This window comes from Aricia agestis, chromosome 7 (genome assembly GCF_905147365.1).
Source record: "Aricia agestis chromosome 7, ilAriAges1.1, whole genome shotgun sequence".
NCBI lineage: Eukaryota > Metazoa > Arthropoda > Insecta > Lepidoptera > Lycaenidae > Aricia > Aricia agestis.
The window spans coordinates 4,774,522-4,799,251 of NC_056412.1; the positions used below are offsets into that span (position 1 = coordinate 4,774,522).

A 24,730-nucleotide genomic window follows, 5' to 3' on the forward strand; every position below is an offset into this window, starting at 1 on the left:
AAGAGCTGCAGGTGCGTTGTGGCCTTTTAAGAGGGAATAGGGTAATAGGGTAGTAGGGAAGGGAATAGGGGAGGGTTGGGAAGGGAATAGGGTAGGGGATTGGGCATCCGGTAAACTCACTCAGCGAAACACAGCGCAAAAGCTGTTTCACGCCGGTTTTCTGTGAGAACGTGGTATTTCTCCGGTCGAGCCGGCCCATTCGGGCCGAAGCATGGCTCTCCCACGTATAAAGCATGGCTCTCCCACGTGGTTACGGGCTACCTACGGTACGTACCTCATCGAAATTGTCAACCATGAAGCATATGTGGGGGTAGGTCATCTCCTCCCCCTCCCCCTTCGTGTCCATCTTGCGGCGGCTCGGGGACGCCCACACCTGCAACACCACTAATGTTATAAACTTAACTAATAACTAATTTACTGGGAAGTGGCATTCCATCAGTAACAATGTATAAGGTTTATTGCTTCTAATACAAATCACAGTTTAAACTTTAAAAGGCAATAAAAACAAGTTAATTAGTACTTAGATTATGAAATAAGAATTTACAATGTTGCTACTTGCTAGAGTAAAGCCGAACAGCATCTCTCATAAAGCAGGTAAGTGTTTTAATCCTTCGATCGGGGATTCTTGGAAATGCTATTGTATTCTATTGTTGTCGCGGTCACCGGTGTCCTTATGGGGCTTGAACTTTGAGATTTGAGATGTAATGGGCTTGAAGGAATAATTTATACTAGCTTACCTTTTCATTCTGGTTAGAAATGAACACTGGATGCAGCAGAGATACCATATTAATTATTATAATACTACCTTTTCTTTGGCGTGACCACGTGTCGTAGGTCATACAGGCGAGAAACTGCGGATTATTCTAGAATAATCTAGATTACTAGTAATCTGGACTGTAATACAGTAATTACTATTAATACAGTAATACAACAACTACAGTAATTAGTAACAAGTTTGATAAAATAATAAACCACTAAATAGCTGCAATGAATAAGAAATATACCGACGGGCGACGATAATGGAAATATGTTAATCATAAAATACAAGCTACTCAACGCGAACGTTCTATTTAGATTGGAAGTATTTCCACGAAGAACGAATTTTAGTATAATTCGCATCAGACAATGGAGTATGGACTGACCTAGTCTAGCCATACAAGCGGCCGAATAAAAATGGAAAACAATTTTCCCCGTACAGTTGCAGAGGGTTCAAGAAGTAGCGATGACTCACGTGTTTGTTTTGGTGGTAAACCTGTCAGTAGTTAATTTCCATCAGTACTTATCGGTGACTCATCAGTCATCACTCATCCGTCATGAATGATTATATGTATTATGTATATTGTATCCCAATTTCGTTATTATTGGTTCTGGGGTCTTAATTCTAAAGCCTCTCAAAAGTATCGGTTTCTTGGTAAGTATATAACATAATTAGAAGACCCCTGCCTATTTATAGCGGATTTTCCTCAGAAGGACCTTCCCGATTTATCAGCTCACTCGTCGTAGCTAGCGACGTACGTAAGTACTTCAGCTCAGCCATGTCGTCAGTTAACGGAACTGTTTAAGGTAGGGTAGCAAAATTGACGCTACTTAATGTTTTTAACCGACTTCCAAAAAGGAGGAGGTTATTTTGCCTAATAATGTTGCAGGCGAGTTCAAGGTCACCGTGTCGTCACGCACCGCCAACCTCACTATTTCGGGCTACGGTCATTACGATTGTGAGTTGTGACACTAAAATAGTCTCCTATTTTTGTTTTAAGTATATCGATTTCTCTAATCGAATATAAGTTATATAACTGTAATCTTTAATTGCGGAACCGTGTTATGTTTTGCGATTTTACTGACATTCGTAAATCGAAGGAACACACTTTTTATAGCTTTATCTTTTGGTAATACATAGTACATAGATAGTCATCCATACTTAACTAATATTATATTTATGAGAAAGTGTGTCTGTCTGTCTGTGTGCCTAAACCGTAGAAGCAGAACCGATTTTGCTGAAATTTAAATATAAATTACGGTATTTAAAATAACTAATTTAATTTAAAAAAGTTGTTAAAGAACTGTTGTGTGCTAAACTGCTAAGGTTTATTATGAATTATATGGTACTTAACTTATTTTATTATTTATTATTCATATTATCTACCTTGGGAATAACAAGCTGACAGACCATTATAGGCCGCTTCTATCCACTTCCAATTCCAAAAAGGAGGAGGTAATACGTTCGGCTGTATGTATTTTTTTTTTATGTATGTTCAACGATTACTCAGCCGTTTGTGGTCCGATTTACAAAATTCTTTTTGTGTTGTATAGGGTTTGACTCGAATTTGGTACTATGTTCATAAAAGTGGTGACCTGAGATGGATCCATGAGTAATCGAGGGAACTCCTCAAAATTTATATGGAAACATATAGTGATTTTGATTTTTTCTGAAGTGTTTCAGGCATATACTACCAAAACGTAAGATTTTGCACCAGGATGTACCCTGGTTCCGAAGGTACCCAACAGAACTTTTGAATCCTTATAGATACAAGTTCGAGGATTTTGGCTTTATTTAAACTACTCCAGGCAAAAGCCAATGGATTCTACATTATTTCTGCTGAACAAAGGCTAAATTTTATTTTGGAAAAAATTGGGTTTCGTAAGATATTTGGGTTTTTCGGACGCCAGGTGTAAAATCAACCAGAAAAGTTACTTATTTTGCGTACGCTGCCGAAACTATAAAAGATAGAACCATAAATGTTATAAGTAATTGTAGATCTTATAAATATCTACAAAAAAGTCCGGGACACACTATACTTGTCTATGTCGAGTGAGGCACAATAACCATTTTTTTATTTAAAAATCTTGATTTTTTTTTGGACTACATTTAAACGCGTTTATTTTACTTATGCTATTAATCTTTATGAAAATAAATTATTTCATCACTAAGTACAGTTTATGTAGATAACATTTGGTCTTTAAATGATTAAAATTGGACGTTTAGTTTTGAAATTATGGCAAAATTAAAATATAACGACAGTGGGCGTCACCAAGCGGGGGTGCGTGTGCGGGAGGAAGACAATCTGTGCAATGTGCACTATATTTAAATGCATCCCTTCGGATAATGACTGCGTCCGCGTCGTCGATGTCAGTATTGGAGTCTGTGAATTAACCTGGAAATCATTTTGCTGACCGAGTCTTTCCTGGGTAGGCTTTTTGCAGCCGTAACCGACATCCACGCGACCGGAGCCGCGGGCGACCGCTAGTAATAATATGTACAACTCTAAGACAACGAGCTATAAGTAATATAGCCTTGTGGTCTCATAGGTAACTAAAAAGGGTAAAATTATTATTTTTTAACAAAAAATTAATACCAACTTCCAAGGTAAAAACAAAAGTACTCGTAATATTCTTAAACATAATCTAAAAAGAATCAAATAATTCTTATTCCTTATTATAGTGCCGCCTTCAGACTTCGCCTAAACCTCAACTATTTCTGTACTCAATACACACCCTAAAGTATTATCACTTATTTTTGTTACACCCTGTATAGATTAACCTTGAATTTAATGAAGAGTTTGACAGATAATGTATGGGGCTTATGTCAAAATTTTGAATTAATTACATTTAAGCAATTAATGTTCCACTCTGAGTGCGGCAGTTAAAGTGTTAACTTTGTTAACCTATTTAGAAATATACTATTTTGATTTCGATTTGGTAACTTAGTCCCGGGAAAGGACAGAGCCTGACATAGGATACTTTTTATCCAGAAAAAATGTACCCGTCCCCACGTGATAATTTTTGCCCAACGGAGTAGCGGGCATCATCTAGTTCTAGACTCTAGCTGGAGTTGCAGGTTTTAATATCTTTCAATTTCTCTTTTAATTTTGACTAGCGACCCGCCACGGCGTTGTACGGGTATAAAATATAATATAGCCACTGAAAAAATTATTAAAATCATATGATCCTTCACGTGGTCTACTTCTTATCTGTGCCAATTAACATAAAAATTGCTCCAGTAGTTTGCGAGATAAGCAAAATAATTTCCTCCGTTTTTTCCACATTCTCCTATTAGTCTTAGCGTGAGAAAATATAGCCTATAGGCTATAACCTTCCTCGATAAATGGGCTATCTGACACTGAAAGAATTTTTCAAATCGGACCACTGTTCCTGAGATTAGCGCGTTCGATTCAAGTTAGCCCTTTCAAATAGTTTTCCACGTTTTTTCCACATTTTCCTCTATTTCTTCGCTCCTATTAGTCTTTGAGTGATAAAATATAGTCTATAGCCTTCCTCGATAAATGGGCTATCTAACACTGAAAGAATCATCAAAGTCCGTTGCGTAGTTTTAAAGATTAAAGGGAACAAAGGGACATGAAGGAAAAAAACAACTTTGTTTTATAGATGCTTATGATTTGATTTGGTCATTATTTCCTAATAAAAATATAAATATCCAAATATAACTTATGTAAGCTGGTTCTAAAATTAGAAAGTATTTTTGGGGGCTGAGTTGAGGGGGGTCGTAAAAAATGGCAAAGTCCCAAGGGCGTCACAGTACAAATAAGTTTGGGAAGCCTTGTTCTAGAGTCTAGACTCTAGTATATTTTATAATCAGAAATTGTACTGAAATGTTGTGATAATTATAAAGTGCAAGTTGAACCTGAAATCTCATCTATTCTACACTACGATGGCACATTATTATATCGCTTCATTTAGTTTGCACTAGAGCTTAAAATATCTAGTCAATTGATCTCTTGATTGCTTGGACAAGCACGTATACATAATATATGAATTATATGATAATACTAGCTGTTGCCCGCGACTTCGTCCGCGTTAGCATAGTAGATCACATATGACACATCCCAAGTATTATTTATTGTACAAAAATATTCAATGTACAGAATTGAATTTCCTACGAATTTATGACATAAAGATATTGCGCGCGGCTTCGTTTGCGTAATTTAGGAATTTCACGCAACCGTACATTGTTCCGCAAAAAATAGCCTATATCCCTTCACGTGGTCTATTCTTCATGTTTGCCAAATAACATAAAAATTGCTCCAGTAGTTCTTAAGATTTCATATAATTCATCAAATTTCATATAACTTCCCCCGTTTTTCCCACATTTTCCTCTATTTCTTCGCTCCTTTTAGACTTAGCGTGATAAAATATAGCCTATTGCCTTCCTCAATAAATGGGCTACCTAACACAGAAAGAATTTTTCAAATCGGATCAGTAGTTCCTGAGATTAGCGCGATCAAATAAGCTCTTTCATATAATTTCCCCCCTTTTTTCCACATTTTCCTCTATTTCTTCGCTCTTATTAGTTCTAGCGTAATAAAATATAACTTATAGCCTTTCTCGATAAATGAGCTATCTAACACTGAAAGAATTTTTCAATTCTGATCAGTAGTTCCTGAGATTAGCGCGTGATAAAATATAGCCTATAGCCTTCCTCAATCAATGGGGTATCTAACACTGAAAGAAAATTCAAATCGGACCAGTAGTTCCTGAGATTAGCGCGTTCTAATAAGTCCTTTCATATAATTTCCTCCGTTTTTTCCACATTTTCCTCTATTTCTCCGCTACTATTAGTCTTAGCGTGATAAAATGTAGCCTATAGCCTTTCTCGATAAATAGGCTATCTAACAGTAAAATAATTTTTCAAATCGAACCAGTACTTCCTGAGATTAGCGCGTTCAAACAAACAAACAAACAAACTCTGCAGAATTATAATATTAGAATAGATAAATTTGTATTAAGCTGTTTGCTTCCCTAAGTCCTGCCGCCGCGCCGGGGATGTCTTCGCCTAGATCACAGGCGGAGGAACACGTAATGTGCTATTTCGGGCGCGCGTTCGCAATTTTTTTTTCTAATTTTCATCCTACAGAGGCGTGCGCCTACACGGTACTGGTGGCAACATCACGCCGCCACAAGCGTACAAAATCCATACTAATATGTATTGTAAATGCGAAAATATGTCTGTCAGTTTGTTACCTCTTCACGCGTAAACCACTGCAACTATTTTGACGAAATTTTGGTATGGATATACTTTTTATCCCGAAAAAAATTGCGATTCCCGCGTAGGGTTGCCAGGCGTCCGGATAAAGCCGGACACAGTCAGGCTTTTTGCTTCGTGTCCGACCAAAATCAAAGGGCCGGCCGGCCTTTGTAGAGCCTCAAAACACAAATTTTACACCCAATGAGATGTAAAATGTTATTAGATAAAAACTATTTTAATAAAACAGTAAAGTACGGTGTACACGAGCTGCCGAACGTGGAATTACTTCTATAAGTACCTATTAAAAATTTAGATTCTAAGTACTCGATAGCAACTCTTTTTAGGGTTCCGTAGTCAACAAGGAACCCTTATAGTTTCGGTTAGTACGTCCGTTTTTACTTCCGTCTGTCTGTCCGTATGTCTGTCTATCTGTCTGCCTGTCCGCGGTTTTGCTCAGAGACTATGGCATCCATTACACGGTAGGTTTTGCTGTCAGTTTTACCACAGTCATGGCTGTAACTGATGGATAACCTACCGTGTAAGAGCGTGTCAGACGGTTGCATGAAGTTGATGGACGAAAATCTGGATATCTTCATTTTTGCTTCATGCAATCAGTCACGAATTTTGAGTCAAGATATCCAGATTTCCGTCAATCAATTTTACTAAGTATTTCCGTACTGTATTTCCAAAATTTTATTGAGTTTTTCATCTCTTTTCGGGTTTATAACTTTATAACGAATAACGATATTTCCTGCTAGTTATTTTTATATCTGTGAGCTTTAAAAGTATAATAATATTATAGTTACTGTAACTCTTAACGACCGAGCCAAGCCTTTCATTTACTTTTGTGCTTGCGACAAAAATGGCAAAAAACGCGGGGTATTAAAAATAATAATGCCGCAGCATCCGTATTTCGTGAGAAAAGTAACTAAAATAATTCCCACGCAATAACAATAATAATTATTTACGGCTGCTCAGTGTGGCTCAGTGCTCACAATGTGGTGTCAGCCACAGGCCACAAGTGTGGTCCACTACCTGCAATGAGAGAATTAACAATTATAGGTTCATAAAAAAAAATATACCCCTGTATACTTAATAATTTTTTTCTTCAGGGTGTAACAAAATTAAGTGATCAATAATACTTTAGACGCTAAAAAACATTTTTTTCACTTTTGTATGGGCTAGCGCCCCAGCCCCCAGCGTGCAGCGTCGCGAGCTTCCCGGTTCCCCATACAAAAGTGAAAAAAATGTTTTTTAGCGCTGCTACTTTCACAGTGAACTCTCTACAATGAACAAATACACACTCTAAAGTATTATCATTTAGTTTTGTTACACCCTGTATACATATTACGTAGTCTACGTATTACTTGCGGATAGCGGACCGATGAATATAAAGTTTAAGATTGCAATTTCAATCCTGCAACTGCGCAGTATGTACTTACCTATTACTTATTTTTAAAAATGTCTGTAGATTGTGTTGATAGAATATAATATTTATCATTTAAAGTATTTGTGTCATGTTGTTTTTGATAAAAATGTTTTTATTTTTCTAAAATATTTATTTTCAATCGCGCTGCAGAGTAGACTAGTGTGCTATGTGAGGTAAACTCCGAGAGTCATTAGTCATTACCTAATGGATTAGAATTAGATATTTTGTTGTAAGTCTTATGCTAAGTACTCTCATACATCGTCTGGCATTGCACACCCAAATTTCCCTCAAATGTAAACGAGTCTATAGCTACTTCAATTTACGTCCGTTACAATTATTCTCAAGTAGTCTACAATACTACGATAGAATGTACGGAACAGCCCTCGGGGACAAATAAAATTGGATTGGTACCGGACTCCGGAGCTGTCGCTCCTCTCAGGTAGGAAGTCGGAACTATTGGCAATGCAATGGCAATAAACTGCTGAGTTTAGATCTAATTTTCAATTTTTTGTTGGCTCAGAGAATAGGAATATGGGATAATAAAAACCCAAGACCATAAAAAGTCATCTCAAATAACAACGTTCCATTTAAACAACGACAGAAAAGACAATTAGACACAAATGCGCTGAAGAATATTTGCGCTCCATGCCATAGCAAACAAAGGACAAACGAACATATTTTAGGCCTACTGTTCTTAAATTCGTCATAATGTGCGAGGTCAGGCCAGAAACGTTAGTGGCCCAACACAAATCGGCAATCGCATTCCTGTGGAATTTTCTAGAGTCGACGATTGTGTTCGCTACAAAATACTTAGCCATCCTCGTTAGCATACCGAACCTCTCGAATAATCTAATTAGCTGCGAAGTTCGAAGAAAAATATATTCTTGATTAAAACCACTGACATAATTTAAGTACTTACTGCGTACGTACTTACAAGGTGTAACAAAAATAAGTGATAATACTTTAGGATGTGTATGTGTTCCTTATAGAGAGTACACTGTGAAAGTAGCAGCGCTGAAAGACCAAATTTTTTTTTCACTTTTGTATGAGAAAACTCGTGACGTTCGGGCGCTTGCCCATACAAAAGTGAAAAAAAAAATTCGTCTTTCAGAGCTGCTACTTTCACAGTGAACTCTCTACAAGGAACACGTACACACCCTAAAGTATTATCACTTCTTTTTGTTACACCCTGTATATGTCAGTGATTAAAACCTAAAATATTATAAAGGTCGGGCAAAATTCGGAGCCGTATTGTGTCCAATCAAGTAATAAATAATTTGATTGATAATATGTACACGCATTCGTTTTTAGATCTTATATCAAATTCGAAACGCGGCCATGCCGACTGTATGGGCGCCGCAGACTCGATCGCACAAAAAGTCTGTCGTCTGCGATCTCCCTTATTTTGATAACGACGATTACAAAATATTTAGGACAATATCTTTTATCTAAGGTGAGTACTTATGTACTTATATAAAATTCTCGTGTCACAAGTCACAACTTACAATGTTAGTTACCGTACTCCTCCGAAACGGTTTTACTGATTTTTACCAAATTTTATACGCATATTCAGTAGGTCTGAGAATCTGCTACTGACTCCTTTTTATATTGATAAGTGCATTTGTTAAATAAATAATAGTAAGTACTTACATTAAATTACAACTCGAGACTGACGGCGACCAATGTTTGTGCGACGGGATAGCGATGGACGTTTTCATGGTGACATTAGACATACTTATTTAGTCACTTCAATAAAATAATATGGGCCAAATACTATAAATGGCAAAACAATGTTGCCGAGACAGCTAGTATAGATGTCGCAGCCGACTGGTTTAAATAGGCGTTCAATCAAACAGCTAGCCCTTTGACTGAACAACGCCATTCAATCACACGGCTATACGTCGTTTAGCCGACTTGTTGACTACAACGTTCAACACTACAGCTAGACGACGCCTAGCCAACTGGTTTGTTTTTGTTTTGGGGGGGGGGCTGCGCCCGATACATAAAAGGGGGGCTCGGGGGGCCCCCCAGCCCCCCTTTTATTTTGCGGCGGTCACCGTCTGCTTCTCTTTGATTGAACGGCTATTTAAACCAGTCGGCTGCGACATAGATATAGAATGGTTAACAACTTTGGAAAATTGTTCCCGTGTTTGGGTTTTTTTTTTTGTTACAGAATTAACGGAATGTCCAGTGGTCATATCAAGGAAGGATAAGATTGCATTTAAATTATCTTATCATTCAATATTCATGACTTTATTGCATGTAATGCCGATTTATATCGACTGTTATAAGTATATCTGTATCTCGACTGTCATGATTAAATCCGAAAGTTTTACTTTTTATTTTATGCCAGATACTGCGTGGTTATATGGTGATATCAAGATTCAAAGATATTAGATATTGACTTCATCTATTCCCTGACTCCTATAGTATAGTCCGTCAGAAAGTGAAGAAATTAAAAAGTGGCAACATCGTAGTGTCATCGCTTTTTTCTTAGATTGATTTGAAAGGGATGACACTACGATGTTGCCACTTTTTAATTTCTTCACTTTCTTGACAGACTATAATATTATCATTTATCGTACAATGCCCGTTGTTTTGTCTGTTTGCTTTTATAATAATATGTTCAAGATTGAAATAGCAATTTAAACATCAACAAGTATCCTGAAAAACACAATATGCGTCATCAGCTATCACATTTCCTTCCTGTTAGTTAACTGTACTAGACGTATTAGCTAAACAGCCAAGTTCCAAAACTAATCCTGGGAACAGTTTACAACTTTACACTGTTAAGGTTAAACCAAACTTCGTCGTATCACTCGTATCTCAGATCGAAACTGGATACCCTTGGGGCCTTGGTAATAAACTATCAAAATATATAAAATTATCGGCAGATTTACCAGAAAATAGAGCGTTTTCACCGTCCTAGCCCATCAATCCCCAAGCGGCAGCCGGCTGCCGCATAACAATTGAAAATCTATTGTGTCTGCGATACCTAGTAGCGTGATATTATAGCAGTTCGGATGAGGCCATAAGTGTGTCTCACTAGACACTAGGTGGTGTCAACTAATGCCGAGTCTAGACCAGACGCATGTACAACAGATTTACCGGCTGAGCACGTGTCGAGTTCAATAAACTACGTCGGTAGCGTAAACATAGAATTTGCTTCCACCAAGCCCGCAGCCGTCCGACGCAATACGCCGAAATCACGAGAAATCTAGGTTTGCCAATTTGTGAAACCCCACAAACACTAGACAGTCCAAATGTGTCTTACAATTAATGAAAGGTTAGAATATGTGTGTTTAACCTTTCCTTTTAATATTTCAACTGATTTTACTTTATTTCGGCTATGCTAGATTAAGTGCAAACCGCCAAAGAAAAAAGTTTAAATTAGCTACAGATAACTTTGACTTTAGTTTGATACTGTCACAATAGACATAATTCTGTCTACTCTGATACTGTTGTATTTGGCACAAAAATCAAAATATACGCGCTCCACCGCGCTCGACCTATATTTGTAAGCCAACAAGTAGGAGCGAGAATTCTTGTTATTGCACATGCTTTCAGCACGGCTGTCAGTATGTTTAAAATTATTTTATTTGTTTGTGAGTACGTCATATTATAAAATTTACTAGATTCCAAGTTCAACAATCCATTAGACAAATTCTGAAACATTTTCTGTATTATCGGATAGCTAGGAAATTTCATACAAATACCGTGACACGAGAATTCCATATTATGATAGATAACATTAATTATGTTCCAATCAAGCAAGCCAGCTCCCCTCTTCGGAGGCTGATCAGCCAATTGCCCACAATTGCCCCCACAATTCATTTCGAACGCTGCATAAAGCGGCTTCCCAATTTACCAATCACCAGTCTTATTGAATTTATTGGCTTGGAAGAATGAATCATAAAAAGCATGACTACTTGCGAAGTTTGACGGAAAACGGCAAAACAAAGGCTTTCGAAAACGCTGACAGTAGGATGGCAAAAAAGAAACAATCGTTGAATTTTTTACTGAAAATCAGGGGGTAAAAGCAATCGAAAAAACAGCACGTCTCTCAAGGCTGTGCTCAAGGCCTTAATGCATAAACCATTACCAGCGTGAATATTCAAATCCATGACGCTCAGTAACGCGTGGAACGTCAATTCTGATTCTTTTGCAGATGCCAAGCGCTGAATATTACATACAGTACCATTACCCTTTACAGCTCCCAGTGTCATTGATGTGTGAAACGCTAACGGCTTTGATGAAAAATTCATAGCAAACTAAATACGGATTTTAACAAACTAGAGATTGCCCAATGGTCGAAATTCGACCTTAATATCAACGACATTAGGACTACTACCTATATTTTGTAAAAAAATATTAACTTTATCATATTCTTTTCAACTCTCGTCTCTGGGACTCAGCTGATCTCAGACTGGCCGTGTAAGCATTGTCTAATAGTATCTAAGATTCAATAAAAAAAAACTATAATCCATGTTCAATTTGTCACCTTGTTGTCAACAGACTTCTTTCTACCATAAATTAATTCGTATGCATAGGCTTGTCAATCAAAAAATCTGTCATTTTTCCTTGTGTGTGTGTTCTAGAGTGTGTAATGTTTTATTTGTTAAAAAAATGTATGATAAAAGCATAATTTCAAAATAATATTAGCTTGATGCACTCCTTCACCATATAAACTATAACTATGCAAAATTTCATTCACCTACGTTTCCCCATTTTTCGTCAAAATGGATACAAAGTTTTTGGCTCACGTATTAATATATAGATGTGTCGAGGTCGAAAAGATCTCGTAAATAATAAAAAGCAAATTTTGATATCTGATGTTTTGCAAGATCCATTTGGAATCGTACTAAGTGACTTGCACTTGTTACTTTTAGTAAGTAATAAAATTATCATGTAATCGCTAACGAAACATTTAAATTTTAAAGCACCCACAATAATATAATAATTATATTCATCATTGAAATAAAATAAGGTAAATAAAGTCCTTGACGTTCGAATAATAAATAAAGAAAACATGAAGAAGAAAAAAATAAGAGTTTGTAGAACTTCTTAAAACAAAAGGAATAGGTAGTGCACTAGGGAGGAGCGCAGTAAAATAGAATTCCTATTATTTCGCATTTCAAACAAAACGGCAGCGACTGTCCGCAGCCCTATTTGTTCCCATTGTGGGAATAACAAAGAAGAAACTATTATGAGAGACCCTTCACTGTCGACGAGATAAACGCCAATAACCTTCCTCAATCCGACCCTAGACATTATGCATCACTCAGATTTAGGCCCTTACGCTGATAGATTTTAAGAGCAATCCATTTAGATGTTTGGACCTCTGTATGTAAGAGATTTTTATGTGGAGATACATAATGATTTAGAACACTCCTCTAGCAAGGCCCCTACTCCCTTAGCAGATATACTGGTAATAAAACAGGCATCTAGAAAGGAATATTTCTAATAATCATTATGAGGTGTTAAATGAGATTAAAATTAGTAATGGAAATCGTCATAAGGTCAAATAATATGAATTATGAACATGTCCCTAAGTTTTGCAATGCATGTTAGTAGAATTGTTTTCATAACATGTAATACATAATAGAAAACGTGTTCTTTTCGTCAAATATATTACTTAACAAGTACGTAGTACTCATCAAATAATATTATGGACAGCGGTAACGTAATAATTTGGAAACTGATAAGGTGTAGTGATAAACGTGACAGATGTATATCTGGTACTGCAGCATTGCGTAATATTAAAACACGGACTTCATCACATATTGCATTGAAATATTAGTTTAGAACTCATAGAAATTCAATAACTTTATTGGAATTGAATCTAATCAGTTAGTTCCAGTAAATCTGATTTCAGATTTTGAAAATGTTAGTTACAGAGCGGAAAGTTGACTAACATTTCACTTCCTGTTCCTGTTCCTTTTGTTTGATAACTTTTTGCCATTTTCTTGGTAGGGACATGATCCCATTGCTATTTGCATAAAAAATTTTGGGGCTTCTGATGAAAAAAAACTGCGACAAGTGGTTTTGGCAGTCCTCTTGTTATGTCAACGTGACACATGCCTAAGGAATTCTGCAGCGACCGGAACAGGTGGAAATCTGAAGGTGCAAGGTCAGGACTATACGTAATACGGCGCGGCGGATGCATTAACACGTCCTCCCAGCCAAACTCCCGTAATTTTTGCTGAGGCGCGGCGGATGCATTAACACGTCCTCCCAGCCAAACTCCCGTAATTTTTGCTGAGTGGCTAAAGATGTGTGAGGTCGAGCGTTATCATTGATTAAAACCGGCCGCTTTCTCTAACTTCTTGCTGTATTCTCATCAGTTGTTCGCAGTACAGTTCAGAATCGATGGTCCTGCCTGGCGATTTCAGCTCACAATGAATAATGCCCTTCCAATCCCACCACACACACAGCATCACCTTGTTGCGAGTTATCCCGGGTTTCGCCACAGTCTGTGAAGCCTGACCGGCCTTTGACCACGATCTTTTTCGCACGTTCTTGTCGTACGTGATTCACTTTTCATCACCACTTCGCCAGTTATCAGCTTCCTCAAAAATGGTTCGGTTGAAACCATGATTCTTTATTACGACTTAATCACAAATGAGTACACGGTTCATATCACATTTACTTACTTACCTAATTTGAATTTGGAATCGTCTTCTGTAAAATTAAAACTTTTTAATGATACCAAAATCAGCCAGATACAATTGGTATAGCCCAAGAGATTTTATGACAAGTTCATACATAAGTAAGGTGCATTGGGGTAACTTCGGAAGAAAAAAAAAATGGGGATATTCCGAAAATGGCAAATAATTACCAAACAGAAAGTAATTTTGAGCTCTGGCTACATTAACCGAGACGCCAATTTAATCACCTCCCCCACTTCCTTTCCCTCGAGCCGTCAGCCGGCAGTGTATGTGCGCTAAGTTCATTTTTTCGCGCCAAGTGCAATTTTATGATTTTTTTGGGATTATCGAAATTATCGAAATTACCCCGTATTGTTTTACACAGAAATTAGGTAAGTTACGTAATATTTTGTTTGTTTTAAAGAAGCTTTGACGTTTTTTGCTTTCCTAAGAATAGGTTATGTTGCTCTAGCTATGATTTTTAATAAACATTCGAAATAACCCCAGTGGGGTAAATTTGTTAACGAAATTTCCCCAAAATTTTTTTCATAGTCTTTTGCAGGGGTGCGCAACATAATATAATATTCCGATTTGATGGTCCTAAAATATGGTTTGTTCTATTTGTAGGACAAGGTTACTCTTGAATTATATAACTATAATAACCTATCATTATACAAAAAAACAGCTTATTTGGGGACCGTTTTAGTCGTTTTAGTTCACTAATCAACAAAACTTAGTTGACTACGGAACCCTAAAACGCACCCCTAACCAGCTGATTTTCTGTATATTGATAGGTTAATAGTTCTATCTCTGTTAGCTACCACTTTCGTTGGCTTTTTTATTGTTCTTATTCTATTTATTTCTTTGCTCCAAATGTTGAGGACATCTGCATCCCCGATGGGGTAATTTCGAAAATTTTTCGGTACAAAACTTAGTTTGGTGTCTTCTATGGCTTGTATGCACAATGTTTTTGTATGGGGTAAAATAGAATAAAAATAAATATGTGCCTTAAATGTATTATTACATTAGGTCGTGTTTCGGCTGATATTCGAAATTACCCCTTGAGTATTCGAAATTACCCATGAAAAGTAGAAATAGGGTTATATTTTAAAGGGGTAGTTATATCAGAATCCGTAAATACTTTTGAACTAAAAAATATACAATTCACATGGAAATATGTTTATTATAACTAAAATGTTACAGTTATAGGTAACAATATATACAAATTCGTCTTCTAAACTTGAAACAATGACACAATATACTCACTCTTCCAAAAACTTTACGATATTGCCCCAATGCACCTTATTAAGTATGTACCTACCTAAAGACTTTTTCCCCAACCTATTATTATAAGCGTCTTACTCTTATATTATCTCAAAAATTTTAGTCAATTCAATTATTATTGGGCGAACAATCCAGTTTGAACTTTTAAATAATGGTTATTTTACTCAACATTGACTTGTTAATTTTTAGGGTTCCGTACCCAAAGGGTTAAAAGTAAAAACAAATGGTTCTCCTTAGATTTGGAGACTATGAGTTGACAGCAAAACTTTATATAATTCTACTTAACAATAGCTTTGTTTATAATATAATATTAGGTACCAGATACTGGTATGAATATTCCCTATAACTTTTGCGGTAAAAATCACTCGAAGTATTTTCCGTTTGGATAGCATACCCATAATTAAAACTACAGTGAAAAGATTCTACAGTATATTGTATACGGTCTGATATAATTATTACAGACTACAGTGCAGCTAGTATGTAGCCGCCCGCATTCCAACCACTTCCGCTCATTTGAGCAATTAGTGACCGATCGTGACCACCCTGATTCACGTTTAACAAGTTACAAGTTAAAGTCACTAGAATATACCACTCATAAAAACAATATTTATGGATCTCTGTCTCTCTCATATCTCTGTCATTAAAATAAAACTCTTATTATGTCCGGAACCTTATTCAAGACCTTTAAACAAAATTGAGATGGTAGTCTTCTGCTTCCTGCCGTAATATTGATCGTTGTAATTCCTATAATGATTTCTTAGGTTTACGCGAGTATCACTCATCATATATAGGGCAAACCAAAAGGGCCATAAAAACCCGCATCAAGGAACACATTGCAGATGTCAAACACCATAGGAACACCAAGTCCGCAATTTGTGAACACACACTGGATCAACCTCGCCATTACATAAGATTTGATAAGCCACAAGTACTGGCAAAAGAAGCAAGATACCGTCCAAGAATGATACGCGAGGCCATTGAAATTAAAAAACACCTTAATTTTAACCGCGAAGATGGTTGGGTGCTGCCATCTAGTTGGGATCCAGTGATAAATAAACTAAAACACAAATCTAGGAAACCTCGGCTTCATGACACTGTAAGTTCGTTCTGCGTAGATCGGAACGCAAACAAAAATTGATGAATCTTCGGGTAGTTGAAGAACTTCAATAAATTGGACGCCTGTCACCTCAGTCCACCCGTGACCACGGCCGCTGTAAAGTAGCCGAAACGTCGGGATGAATAAAAGTGCTCCGCGACAGAATCCGTAAGTGTTTGAACCTTGCAATATAACGTTGTAGTTCCTTTCCGGTCTTTTTGACGCCAAGATGGCGCTACGATGGCGGTAAGATGGCGGTTTCCGGTGTTCACCAGGGCAGGCGCGCGTGCTTTCTTCCTCATTGCAGTCTCAATTTTTAGCACCAGGCAGACCTTACTGTAAGGCCTTGAATAAGGTTCCGGACATAAGAGTTTTATTGGTAGGTAAAACTCTGCTATTATGTCCTATCACCGTTATTCTTTAAACAAAATTGAGATATTGTTTGTTGTCGCCTAGTGAAGACGCCAATGTGAAGAATCAAAATGATTATGAGACACGAGTTTGTTATATTATATTTTTAAATGATTTACTTAGTATTTTAAGTAGTGCATGGTTTTAATAATTACAATTTGTTCAAAATTACATTAAAGTACATATTTTAAATTTTAACAAAACTAGTAACGGGTTCAAAAAGATTAGTTAAGAATTACTGGTAAAAGAAATCGGCTTATAAGCTTCTTCTTTTGTATAAGTACTATTTTTAAAAAGCAACGGTGACCGTACGCTTCCCGGAGTTGCCTCGATACCGGCTTCTTTTAAAATCAACTTAACCCATCCAGAAAGGTGGGAATACCCAAGCCAGACTGAAGGTCTATTCCCATGAAAACGCGTTGTGTCTACGTCCTTTGATCCCTCTGGTCTAAGCTGACATACTTTGCCACTACACGTGAGCTCGGGTTGATGCAAATAAGTCGATCTCGGGCATGCCCCACTTCCAAAAGATGATGTCGGTCACCGCAGGGGCTAGATGCCATTCGGGGAGAAAAGATTTTTCTCGACAATCGATCTGCTGTATTGTTGTACCGGCCTGGAATGTGACGCGGTATAATATATCGAATGGATCTAAAATTTAAAAAATAATAATTAATATAAGTCAGATTCATTAGAGAATTTGATTTGTTCCCCCCTTTATTTCTTAAGTATGCCACTACAGATTTGCTATCGCACTGCAGAAGCAGAGACGACTTACTTAGCGTAGGACCGTATTCGCGTAAACATTTTAAAATTGTTAAAATTTCTTTTTTATTTATTTATTTATTTAATAATTTGAATGAAGATTTTCTTCATCATTAGGCCAATCTCACGTTAAAAATACATCATTTAAATCCGCTCCCCAACCAGAGTCGGAAGCGTCCGTAGTTGTTAGATTTGGGGAGGTGACGTCGAGAAGACTTTTTACAATTAGCTAAGAAAATAGGGCGCATAGTTACTTCGCTTTTTGGGGTTAAAACATTTTTGATAAAAAACTCGAGTTTCGCGGGCATATTCTAAAATTCTGTGCTTATTCCTTAAGCAACGTTTGAATAACCTGATCCATTTCTGGGGACGAAGTCCGTGAATTAACGTAACTATAAGAGTCGAGGACGGTTTTCGTAAAAATTGAATTTTATAACCGGTTATTATTTTTTAAAAGGGAAGAAGGAGCACCCCACATTTTCCCAAACATGGCTAATAGCCTCCCCTCTCGAAACTCTTGTTGAAAGTCAAAATTTTCTGTCACCTCTTCCTCTGCCTCTCGGGGCATTGGATTGATTAAAAGACTTATTCGTATTTCGTACCCAGGGCTTGTTGTCTTGGAGGAAGAGACGTTATTGGCTTATATGAGGACCGAAAAAACCCTTCATTACATTGGCATAGGAGCCAAAATTATAATTAAAAACATAGGGGTGGAAAGGTCCCACCGCCTGTGCTTGAGAATATGCATAACTTTGATTATTACGTATAGCCAAACGGTGCTTGGAAGCGACCGGTTTGTTTGTAATAACTGGGGCCTGGTTACGCAGCCAGAGCACCCGAAGCAGGCCGCCTCTCTTGCGCAGAGAAGGCTGGCTTTTTATTCTTTATATTAGTATCAAACAAATGAAAATTTTATTTAAGTACACCTCCATTATTTTTAATAAAATCGGACAACAGCTGGGCTAAAATGGTCGCTTTGGAGAGTCATATTATGAATCTTATGGTCACTCTGCTTGCAATTTATGTCTAGTAATTCGTATTTCATATTCGTCAGTTTCACGAATGAAATGAAATGAAATGTGACCATTTTAGCCCAGCTGCTCTTTATTAAATAGAATATACTAGATGTCCCGCGCGGCTTCGCCCGCGTAAATTAGGAATTTTACAGAAACCGTACATTTTCCCATAAAAAATATTTTCCCCGTTTTTCCCGCATTTTCCTGAGTTTCTTCGGTCGTATTAGTCTTAGCGTGATAATATATTATATAATATAGCCTATAGTCTTACTCGATAAATGATCAATCTAACACTGAGATAAGTTTTTAAATCGGACCTGTAGTTCCTGAGATTGACGCGTCCAAGCAAACATACTCTTCAATGTTATTATATTAGGGAGGTATAGATTTTTTTTATCTATGGACGCTTCACACCACGTCAGCCTGGCCCCGTGGTAAGTACCTGATGGACTTGTGTTACAGGTACCAGACAACGGAAATATATTTAATACTTTTATACTATACATATATTTAAGATTTTAATTATATGATACACATATTTAATACACATCCATGACCCAGGAACTTTGAAAACTTTTTGTTCCGTCGGCGGGATTTGAACCCGCAACCTCCGGCTTGAGCTACCAACGCGCTCACCACTGAGCCACAGAGGTCGTCAAACTATTTTTAGAAATAAAATAAAGATTTTTTTTTAATTATCGCTTGACAAACTCGAGTCTCGATCTAAAAGACTATGAAATGGTATAATATGGTAGTGATGATGATGATGATGATGATGAATGTAATTTGCATAGTAGCATATGGTTCCTGTTCTTAAAACAACGCCGAAACTCCCAAACTTGTATCTATAAAGAATCAGGAGTTCTCTCAGCACCTTCCGAACCACGGTATACCAGGTATATCTCGGTGCAAAATCTTACTTGTTGGTAGCATATGCTTAGAATACTTCTCACGAAACCGAAGTCACCACACGTTTCCCTATAAGTTTTGAGGAGTTCCCTCGATTACTTATGGATCCTTCATCAGATCACCACTTTTGTGAATATAAAAATCGGGTAACATACGGCGGAGTAATCGTTGAATATAAGAAAACGAACATAACACCTCCCCCATGTTGAAAGTCGGTTAAAATTGTAGCCTATGTGTTATTCTGATGTATAAGCTATATTATTGTAAAGTTTCATTAAAATCCGTTCAGTAGTTTTTGCGTGAAAGAGTAACAAACATCCATACATCCACACATCCATATATCCAAACAAACTTTCGCCTTTATAATATTAGTAGGATGTAGCCTATAATATATTATCACGCTAAGACCAATAGAAGCGGAGCACCAATGAAGAATGTTTCAAAATCGGGTGATTTTTCCTATTGTGCTGTGTAAACGATAAAAGTTTCGCAAAAATTGGCAGAATTTTCTTTATTTACCCATGAATTAGTTACTCTCTCGGGTCTGTGGCTGTTTGGTTGTTCGTTTTGTTCGGTGTTGCTATGTGTCTGTGCGGATGATTTTCTTGCCCTCTGTATTCGATGCCTATCCCTATCCTGGCTGAGGCGAGCCTCACGCTCTACAGGTGATTCTCTTTCTCTCTGTATTCGATTTCTATCACTATTCTGGCTGAGGCGAGCCTCACGCTCTACAGACGATTCTCTTTCTCTCTGTATTCGATTTCTATCACTATTCTGGCTGAGGCGAGCCTCACGCTCTACAGACGATTCTCTTTCTCTCTGTATCCGAATTCTATCATTTTTCCGACTGAGGCGAGCCTCATGCTCTACAGACGATTCTCTTTCTCTCTGTATCCGAATTCTATCATTTTTCCGACTGAGGCGAGCCTCACGCTCTACAGACGATTCTCTTTCTCTCTGTATCCGATTTCTATCACTATTCTGGCTGAGGCGAGTCTCACGTTCCGTTGACGATTCTTCATCTCTTACTGAACGTGCTCTTTTGGAATTCACTATACTACGACCTATGTTCGAACGACGACGTCTTCCAGGCATGATCGTATAGTAATACCCACAAAGCAACAAATAACCCAATCGCAAAGCAAAAACAAAAGTCCGTTTTTCTAACCAAGTCAAATATATTTTTATCGACAATTCAGAAACCAAAGAACCAGAAACAATGAATATCTGAAAGAAAGCGCTGTGGTTGCTCCTCTGCGTTACCGTCTGCACAACCACACAATGACGAAATACACTATCTACTACAATAACATAAGCCCGAAGCTTATGAGAGCCCCCGGCCGGTTCCGCCGTAACCGCTATGTCCCTCGGCCGCCGCCGCGCGACATATTTTTTGATTCCGCGTAAGTTTATACGTTTGAAAACTTCTAAAGTATTGATTGAAATTGTATAGTGTAAAAGACAATTATAATCTACATTTAATGTCTTAGCTTCCAAATATGTTTATTTGGATAAGGGTTAATGTTGTAAATTGTTAAAATCGCTTCGTAAATAAGCCATTATTTTTCGTAAAAAGTAAAGAACAAAAATGGCTATTGTGAGTTATCCCTAAGAAATAGACATATACCATCGCGGACTTTTTTGTTTACCTTATTAAGGCGTACAATACTGTAGTACATTATTTTGATCTATCTCGTAGGGTTTAGCCAGCGTTTGCAATATAAACGCAAAAAAATGAATTTATTTACGACATAACATTAGAAACCTCTAAAATTATCAGTGTTTCTCTACCATATTATGCATATGTTATACATATAAACCTTCCTCTTGAAACACTCAATCTATTAAAAAAAACCGCATCAAAATCCGTTGAGTAGTTTTAAAGATCTAAGCATACATACATACATACAGACAGCGGAAAGCGACTTTGTTTTATACTATTTAGAGATTCGTATGTTGGAGGAATTTTTAAATTTCAAAAACTATTCCTTTACTAGAGATTTATGAAAAATTCCTGACGTTCAATAATATCAGCATGCCTAACGCAAACTAATTGTAAACAGTTCAAAGATCAAATATCTTTAGTTTTTGTTCAAAGATTTGTTGTTTTGTTCAAAGATCTTTAATTTTGGATAATAACGATATTTTACTATCTTAAATCCATTGTAATAAATCAGAAACACCCTTTTTTAACACATTATTTTGCATTATTAATGAACTCGTAATAGCACCAAAAGACTTATCACTCGTATTCAAATTAAAATTATTTGCTTTCTCAAATTGCCCGCCCTGGGCAATTTGAGAAAGCAAATAATTTTAATTTGTTCTTTTAATTCTTTGTTAATCGTTAACCTCCAATTATTATTCGACAAAACCAGGCCAGGCGTTATAAGTTTTTTGAATATCCGATTAACGGATATTTGACCAATTGTCAGAGTTAGATAAAGTGTTGCAAGCTACGTTGCAAGTAAATAATTGAGTGTCTGTAAATGCTCTGCAGAGGCATTCTGAATAGACGGTTCTTTGAGGTTGGTCGTCAAATCAAAATTAAAAAAAGTTCGACGTATTAGAAACAGCGTCATGATCAATATTTTCGTAGGTGTTATCTAAAACGTTACTAGCACAATTTTCCTTCGCAATCGTATCCAAAGGTGGATAGACACAAGCAAAGAAATTTTGGATCTGACTGACCTGCTTGACAAGGTTTTGCAATACCTCGTCATCCCATTTTCGCTTCCGTTGTACGACAGGTTCTTCATCTGACGAGGACGATGTAGAAGAAACACACTCGCAAACACCTTTATCAACATTATATTTCAACAATGTAATATTAAAACTTAAATTAAAAAATTTTGAAACCACAAACGATCTAGAATAAATTATTAACTATTTAAGAAAAAGAATATTATAATTATTAGCAAAGAAACAAAATTTCTTATAACTTTAACGAACGCTAACAGCGTTATACGTCTTTACGGCACAAAACTCAAGACGCCAATGAGGAAGAAAGCGCGCGCGCCTGCCCTTGTGAACACCGGAAACCGCCATCTTACCGCCATCGTAGCGCCATCTTGGCGCCAAAAAGACCGGAAAGGAACTACAACGATCAATATTACGGCAGGAAACGGAAGACTACCATCTAAATTTTGTTTAAAGGCCTTGAATAACGGTGATAGGACATAATATTTTCTATGATTTGCACGACTCTCATCTGACATCAGAATATTAGAACAACTAGCAGAGGGTACATATTTCTTGTAACTTGTACTATATTCTGTGGCTTTACATTTTTTTTTTTTTTTTTTTTTTAAATTGTGATCGTCTATGGACTGTTCGTCCATATCCTTTTTTTGTTATTTTATTATTTAGATTTTTCGCACCAAGGATAATTGAAATAATATTATGAATTTTAAATAATTGTGGTCCATCACGCCATGGACACTTTTTTTTTTTTTTTTTTTTTTTTTTTAACATAAGTAATCTATATTTATATATATACTTAGTAGAATAGACTATAATATATCATACATATAATAAATAAATATATATTTATTGTTTTATAAATTACTAATAATAATAATATGTTTTGAACGGTGAGGTCCCAGTCGGTGTGGCGGTCAGTAGGTCCGACATTTTCCGATTTCCTTAGATTTTATGCTGCTCCACCCTTTGCCTTTAGATGTTGTGACATTGGCTTGGTGGAGAGGGGTCACTCAAGCTGGGTGGAGTTTCTAGGGTGTTAAAGAGATATCGTTTTGTGTCGAATCTACATTTAGAATCACGTTTAAATCGATGGTATTGTGGGCACAATGCACATAGTAAATACATAATAAATTAAAAAATCATTAGTTATCTGATTATCTCACATTCTTTATTTTATTAGCATTTACTAGGTCAGATATCGAGACATTCGAGACATGTTATGCCTGAATACCTGCGCTATTAAAAATCAATTTTATGTCATTAAAATAACGTGTCATTTAAATATTATTATCTTGGTTTAGATTTTTCTTAATTTTCAAATCCTTTGTTCCTGTAGCATTCATTGTAGTTTTTTCGATAACTTCATTGAAGGCAAATCAAGAAGTTAGAAGAGTATGAAACCATAGTGTTGGTGATGTCAATGTGTACAATATTTAGGTGCGAGTTTCTTACGCCGGTTCTTCTCGCCGGGTTAGTTCCCGAACCGGTGGTAGGCAATAGGCATCATGTAGACGTTCAGAGAACATTTGCAAAAATTTATTCTAAATAAAAAAGTTTGAGTTTGAGTTTATAGAATGACTTGAAATATGCAGTGTAATGAAAATTAAAGTTGTGTGTAATTCGTCTGTTGTCAACTTTGTGTTCAGTGTTTCTCTTTGTATCTGCTCTGCCACAAAGTAATTCACCTCTTGTTAACTTACGTATAGGCACAGAATATAAGTATATTAGTTGTAAGTATAGGGAACAATAATTGCTGTCTGATGAGTGATGACTGATGACTAATATCAGTAATATTTGCAACAAGTGATAACGTAGACTATAATCTCTAATTTTCGTAAGTTACAAGATATTATTACTTATATAAGTACTTACATAATAATAATTGATAAGCAGTTATATATAATTAAGTATTATATATAACTGCTTATCAATTATTATTATTATTCAGTATTATATATATTATTCTGAAACTTCTAACTTGGCCAACGCGACGGCCGACGCGACGTTATCGGTTATGTTGATGTTATATTATTATTGTGATAAATGTTTTAGCTTTTTACTTGATAGATTTTTTATGTTACGAACTTCGATCTACGAGTTCTATGACCATGCCAAACGAAAATGAAATAACTAAATATTGTTATTGTGTAATACGAAACCAGTGGACGAGGAGATGTATTATACGCGAGAGCATTCTACAACCGCTCGGCCCGGGGGCCGGGGCCAGTGTTATTACTTATTGTAATAATATGTAATTATTATTATTAATCAAATGCAACATCCCGATAGCTGCCGGCGATAAACAGTGATAACGCGAACCCTCGCCCTCCGCGCCTGCGGTATCGGAGCCGCCGCCGGCGATGCTCGCTATTAATAAACTCGGGTCAATTTAACAATTAGGGCGGGTCGTCAACCATTGGCAGATTGTGTGACCCGATAGCGCCGATCAGCCGCAGGTCGCAGCAGACAAAAACGCGACGACTCGCCCGG

General features: G+C 36.7%; 1 protein-coding gene across 2 annotated transcripts in view; it reads right to left on the reverse strand.

Moving 5' to 3' along the window:
• The window catches only part of LOC121729147 (uncharacterized protein KIAA0930 homolog), a 52,250-nt gene that overhangs the window by 20,727 nt on the left and 6,793 nt on the right, over positions 1 to 24,730 (reverse strand). Inside the window, exons 1-2 of one of the 2 annotated variants that reach the window (XM_042117549.1) lie at positions 806 to 864; positions 275 to 373 (exon numbers count right to left, since the gene is read on the reverse strand). In XM_042117549.1, the coding sequence (XP_041973483.1) occupies positions 275 to 346 (72 nt within the window). In that variant the 5' untranslated portion in view covers positions 347 to 373; positions 806 to 864. Of the gene's footprint in view, positions 1 to 274; positions 374 to 805; positions 865 to 24,730 lie in introns of those variants that run through there. The other variant, XM_042117548.1, reaches the window with a different exon arrangement.